Genomic DNA, 6,056 nt, shown 5'->3' on the forward strand with positions numbered 1-6,056 from the left:
ATGTAACGGGCCGCTGGTTATATACCATTTTTTAAAGCTTCTGAATGTGTTAGCCACATAAAGGTAGCTTGTAGTAGAGTCATCCGAACTGAAGGCGGCGACAGAAGCGGAAGTTACTACGGAAGTAGTTCTTTTCTGTAGTTCGACCATAACATCGTCGTTCTGTCCCATTCAACCTGGCTCACCATGAAGTAAGTCTTCACTTTAACTGTAGTATATTATTTTGGGGAAAAGGCACGAGTGTTTATCCACTCTTGAGACTTAATTTAAGCTACCATTATTATTATAATATATATATTATTATAATTATTATTATTATCAGTCGATGTATGTGGGCTTATGTGCAAGCTAGTGCTAAGAGCTATCAAACATAGTTAACTATTTAACTATATTACTATATATAATAGTTAACTCCCTTTATCATCAAACTGTGAAGATATCTTTTAAATGCGGTAGAAAGTACATTTCGTCAAAGAAGGAAATAAAGTGATAAATAAAAAATTACAGCAGTTTTGTAGTTTTTCACAAATCATACTGTGTATTAAAGACTGTGTTGTTATTGTGCTTGACTTGAGTTAACCAGTTACAGGTTGTTTTTGATGTGTTGAGTTCAATGTTTAATTATTATCTTGCAGTACATGTTTAGTTGTCTCTGCCACTTTGTAAAACAAGATGTCAAATTAGCTTCAAAGTAAATGTAGTGTGGTGTGATGTTTCTCCAAGAAGAGAATCTTAAAGGATTTTTATACTGCCTCAGATTTTCACTTTACACTGCCAATTTCTCACCTTGAACGTTGTTTGCAAATAACCTGAGAAGTCTTAATTGCATTATTGTTTACGCTCATTGGTTGCCTGTGTTTTGGCAGTGTGTAGGAGTTTGCATACACTTTTTTTTTTTTGATAGAATTATTCATCGCCTACATTGTTCTTTTGTTTTTTTTGATACTGTTGATTATTAATATAACAGAGATTCAAGATTTTTATTTGTCACACGCTCATACAGATGTGCAGTGAAATGTAAAAGACTGTTCTGCAAGGCCGTGCAATAAACACTCAAATTACTAATACACATATATACAGTAAACTAGAAATATAATGTAAAATTTAAGAAATGAAGAAATGTTTGAATATATAAAATATAGAGTAATGTAAACAGTGTAAAGTGTCAGTGTGCAATGTGCAGATTGGAATGTGTGGTGTGTGTGCGTCGTGTAATCACAGTTCTGTTTTGTTTAGTTCTGTTTATGTTTTTAACTGAGGAGAGTGGAGTTAACAGTCCGGACAGCCTGAGGAAAGAAGCTCTTCCTGAGTCTTTTCTGTGTTCGCCTTGATGTGTCGAAGGCGCCTGCCAGAGGGTAGCCATGTAAACAGTTACCTGGGTGGTGGGGATCACTACTGTATAGTTTTAAATTGTGTGGTATCACAAAAGGGTTGAAGAATTGAAAATGTTGTCAACCTTATTGCTAGGACAATTGGGGGACTTAAATTAACCAGTTTGCAATAATACATAAAAACACATCCATGGATGCATTTTCATTCAGATCTTAACGGTTTGGATTTAATTCTTCAGGACCAGGATGAATCTTCTTTATACTAAAATAAAACCTCACAGATATACAAGCTCCTGTTCCTTTTCAACTCAAGAGTTCAGATTAAAAGCATAATGGTGCAAAAGATGAAACATTTCTCTGACTTTCTGTTTTCAGTCCACTGACGAAGGTGAAGTTGATCAATGAGCTGAATGAGCGAGAGGCCAAACTCGGGGTGAATGAGTCTGTTTCCTGGCACAGCGAGTACAAAGAAAGCGCCTGGATTTTTATCGGTAAGATGGAACATAACCGCTTGGATCAGGAAGTAATGTTTTCCTTGTTTTTATCACCAGCTTGCGTCGTATAGTTTCTCTGAGAATTGACAAACAGAGGAACAAACTACTAAATGGTGGTGTTTTATTCCTGAAGGAGGATTTCCATACGAACTGAGTGAAGGTGACATCATCTGCGTCTTCTCCCAGTACGTACCTGTGTCATTTTAACAATCCTCTGACACTCTGCTGTAATGTAGATGCCAACCTGTCCTCCCTCACTGCAGCAGCCACAGATCAGAGAACATGAAGATGAACTTTCTTTTTCTCTCTGCAGGTATGGAGAGATCGTGAACATTAACCTGGTGCGAGACAAGAAGACCGGGAAGTCCAAAGGTTTCTGCTTCATCTGCTATGAGGACCAGCGGAGCACCATCCTGGCTGTGGACAACTTAAACGGCATCAAGGTGACACAGCTGATGTACTCAAACAAGTGTTTGTTTAACCTGTACACAAAAACTTCAAATGGTTTGTTGTGGATTCAACCTACACGTAAGCTGACTGATTGATTACAGCTGATAATGTCAGCCTGCTGCACATTTCCCGTCCCTATGTCACTGCTCCTGACTGATGTTTGCTCAGAAATATTCCTCCAAACCTTCTTTGTTTGTGTGCAGTTTAGACAAAAAAACATCATAAAATCGTTAGTAGTTGTTTAATTGCAGAATTCTTGAACGGACTACGTTTAGGCAATGTATTTCTGCAATTTCGTCTCTCTCTCTCTCTCTCTCTCTCTCGGTTTCTCTTGCGGCAGATTTAGGTAGAAAATGTAAACTGATGATCTGTATTTATTTTTAAAGATCTGATACTTTTTGATACTGTCAATCATGAAAATAAAGATGTATCAAAGTAGTGAACATTTTGACAACCTTAATATGACTGATGTGTTCAAGCTTAGTATGAAGCTACAACATGCAGACTGCAACACATTGAATATTGGTTTTGGGCAGCATGTGGATTGGCAGATTTATAAAGATAGGAGAAGTTATGTTTATATCATTTGATTTTTGTACAGTATTTTACTTATAAAGTGTCAGGGAACAGGAACAGAATCAGAAATACTTTATTAATCCATACAGGTAAATTCAGTCGTTACATTTGCGCTAACACACAAAACAACATTAGAAATATAGCAGTGTTCATCTTCGTTCTCCCTCTCTAATGTGTCATCATTTTGTGATCTAAATCCTCTCTGTGTTGTGTTTGCACGCAGATTAAAGGTCGGACCATCCGCGTGGACCATGTTAAAGACTACCGTCCTCCCAAAGACTCGGAGGACATTGATGATGTCACCAAACAGCTGAGGGAGCAGGGCTGTGCTCCTAAACTCCTCCCGCCGCCACCGCCCTCCTCCTCCTCCTCAGAGGAAGAGGAAGATGAGCAGTACGCCATCCCTGTGAAGAAGCCCAAAAAAGGTGAGATTACATCGTCTTGTGTTTAATTGATCCTTCACACTGCCCTCTACAGGTGGAAAGCAGTAACTACTGGATCAGTATTGGTGAGGAGAAAGTGTTTAGAGACATAAACGTAAAAGTTGGAATGACTGACTTTAATTTCTTGCTGATATTAAAACCATTAATCATCTTAGACACCAAACTTAAAGGTATAATATGAAACATTTTAAACATTAATATAGTACATCAGAGATCACACTCACCCTCATTAAAGTGTGTTGATGTTGAATCTTCAACAGATCTTGTCAAAAATACTCCAGGACTGCAGTCCAATGACTTAAATGTCTTCTTTTATTGCTGCACAGACATTTCAGGCAAAGCCCTTCCTCAGTGGCTTCAGGCAAAGGTTTGTTTGTCTGAAACATTAAAATAACTATATCGGCGAGTAATGCCTTTCATACAAGAGTGAATTGAAACTCCCTCTGGGTTTGTTGTTTTCAGCTCTCTGTGTTCCGATGGGACAGCACTTCCTGCAGTTGGTTTATGACTTACTCAGAGGCTCAAACATGTTTCATTCACGTGAACCCATGCCTGTTCAACCTTTAGCCCTGCCACCATGTGGGGGAAGAGGAGACAGGGCCCTCTCTGTTAGTAGAATCATAATGGGGGAATTTTATGCCAAGAGTGCAATGTAATGGAGGAGGACAAACAGACTTTCCAAACTGAAGAAAATACTTTTTTTTCTGTATATAATCTACAAAGAATTAAGAACTGAGTTTTCATTGGGTTGCATATCTGAGTAGAGATCGGTCACTGACATGCGTGTCATCTACTGGACATCTACTCTGAACGTTGCAGAGTATACCTTTAAAGCTCCCATGAGGAACTTTTGGTTGCCTTAGTGGTACATCTTATGTCTTTGCTGATCTTGTCCTTTGGATTCATGAGTTGTGTTTAATACCTTTGCTACTGTATTTGAAGTCAGTTGTGTCATTCACTGTGAATATTTGCTCAAAATGTTTTTGACAGATGCTGTTTCAGTAGCGCTGTGAGGCGGTGACCCCTGACCTCACTGCAGAGTTTACAGACATTAAAAATCACTACCGGTATCTAGAAATGATCGGTTGTGTTGCTTAGCTTATTCATATTTATATTGACTACTTAGATGTAGTTTGAGCACAAAAGATTGGAACAATAACTGAAATTTGCTTAGCAAGCTGCCTTTATCAGGAATGTAATTGTTGGTTATGTGATTGATTTTCCTGCTGTCTCATTTAGAATGGTTTTGCTGTGACTGCAAATATAAAGAGAGTAAAAAAAAAAATCTCTTATACAGAGACTCAGGTTGATCAGAAAGTCAGATACAGCTAATAATGTTATTATAAAATATGCAGTTATTATGTTTTGCCACCATGGGGCGGTATAACTGTTAAACTAAACAAGGATGCCTGTGAAATAAAATGTTTGTTTCACCTCTCGTTCCCCTCTGCTTCAGACAAGAAAGAGAAGAAGAAAAAGAAGAAAGAGAAGAAGGAGAAAAAGAAAGCAGAAAAGGAGAGAGAAAAAGAGATGGGGAAATGCTCTTCCTCTTCTCCTTCTCCTCCTCCTCCTCCTGTTAGAGTCAAAGAGGAGAAGCAGGATCCTGGATATAGCAAATATAACCAGAGGGGGGAGCCACCAGGAGGACAGGAGAATGGACAGAGAGCGACGAGGGACAACGAGAGACTGAGAGGGGAGGAGGAGAGGAGGAGAGAGACAGAACGAGAGAGAGAGGATGAGAGGAGGAGGAATAGAGACAGGAGCAGAGACAGAGAGGGTGATAGGAGGAGAGAGACAGACAGAGAGTATGAGAGAAAAAGAGAGACGGGGAGAGAGAGAGACAGTGATAGAAGAAGAGAGATGGACAGAGATGACAACAGAAGAAGAGAGACAGAAAGGGAGAGGGACGGTGATAGGAGGAGAGAAACAGAGCGAGATGGTGAGAGAAGAAGGGAAACCGACCGCGACAGAGAAAGTGATAGAAGAAGAGAAACAGACAGAGACAGAGATCCATCACGTAAGCACTGAGAATCTATCTGTTGGTTTCATGATGTAAAAACATGTCAAATGTAAAGTACATAGTGATATCTTTTATCATTTTCCACATGTTTGATGTTTTTTCTGGATTACAGAAGGTTTAAAGTAATGCTGGCACTCTCTAGAGGCTGCAGTGTTTTACTACATAACCTGCACATTTAAGTGCTTATCAAACAAGACTGTACAATGGATTTAAAATGTGAAATTTATTGCTTTAAATGGTTGTAATGCTTAAATTCTTTGTAGTTATTGTGACAAAGAAGCTATTTTTGTTTACATTCCCAAAGGTTGACATTCAATCAGTTGAATAAAACAAGTTTAAGGATACAGTTGTTTAACAAATCTCTTAAAAAGAAAGATATTGGTGTTTGATGGCTAATTTTCCATCCAGAAAAGTGCATTTTTGTATGAGTTTTGGAATAAAACACAGGTATGTATCAGTGTTTGCAACATTATGGATTTTATATAATTCAGATATCATGGTGATATCAATATATGTAAAAAATACAAGTGTGTCCCTTTGACTGATTTAGAACAAATGTATGCGATAGAATATTGTCTTACTTTCCTGGCTGTCATTGGTTTATATTATTAGGAACATGCTTAAGTAGTATGCTCATAGTATTCAATGTTATTAAAGTGTAAATATTTAAATAGAGTCTGCAGCCAGGTTGGCAGCTCTGCAAAGGCCATACTTAAAAAAAAAAAAAAAAACGTTGATCAAG

The 6,056-nt window shown here is 38.1% G+C and overlaps 1 protein-coding gene across 1 annotated transcript; it reads left to right on the plus strand.

Annotated features, from left to right (window-relative positions):
• The first annotated feature begins 106 nt into the window (after positions 1–106).
• rbmx2 (RNA binding motif protein X-linked 2) lies at positions 107–5,786 on the plus strand. The gene is made up of 6 exons (XM_020648921.3): positions 107–191; positions 1,707–1,822; positions 1,959–2,010; positions 2,139–2,268; positions 3,075–3,276; positions 4,751–5,786. Exons 1-6 carry the CDS (start codon positions 187–189, stop codon positions 5,320–5,322), a joined length of 1,077 nt encoding a protein of 358 aa, XP_020504577.2. The 5' UTR covers positions 107–186; the 3' UTR covers positions 5,323–5,786.
• The last annotated feature ends 270 nt before the right edge of the window (positions 5,787–6,056 follow it).

Source organism: Labrus bergylta, chromosome 14 (assembly GCF_963930695.1).
Source record: "Labrus bergylta chromosome 14, fLabBer1.1, whole genome shotgun sequence".
In the NCBI taxonomy this organism is placed as follows: domain Eukaryota; kingdom Metazoa; phylum Chordata; class Actinopteri; order Labriformes; family Labridae; genus Labrus; species Labrus bergylta.

What these genes read in the sequence shown, in the direction of transcription:
- rbmx2 (XM_020648921.3), top strand. An exon ending in AAGCGCCTGGATTTTTATCG is followed by an intron (nt 1,823 to 1,958) that starts GTAAGATGGAAC and finishes TTATTCCTGAAG; the next exon opens with GAGGATTTCCATACGAACTG. An exon ending in ATCATCTGCGTCTTCTCCCA is followed by an intron (nt 2,011 to 2,138) that starts GTACGTACCTGT and finishes TTCTCTCTGCAG; the next exon opens with GTATGGAGAGATCGTGAACA.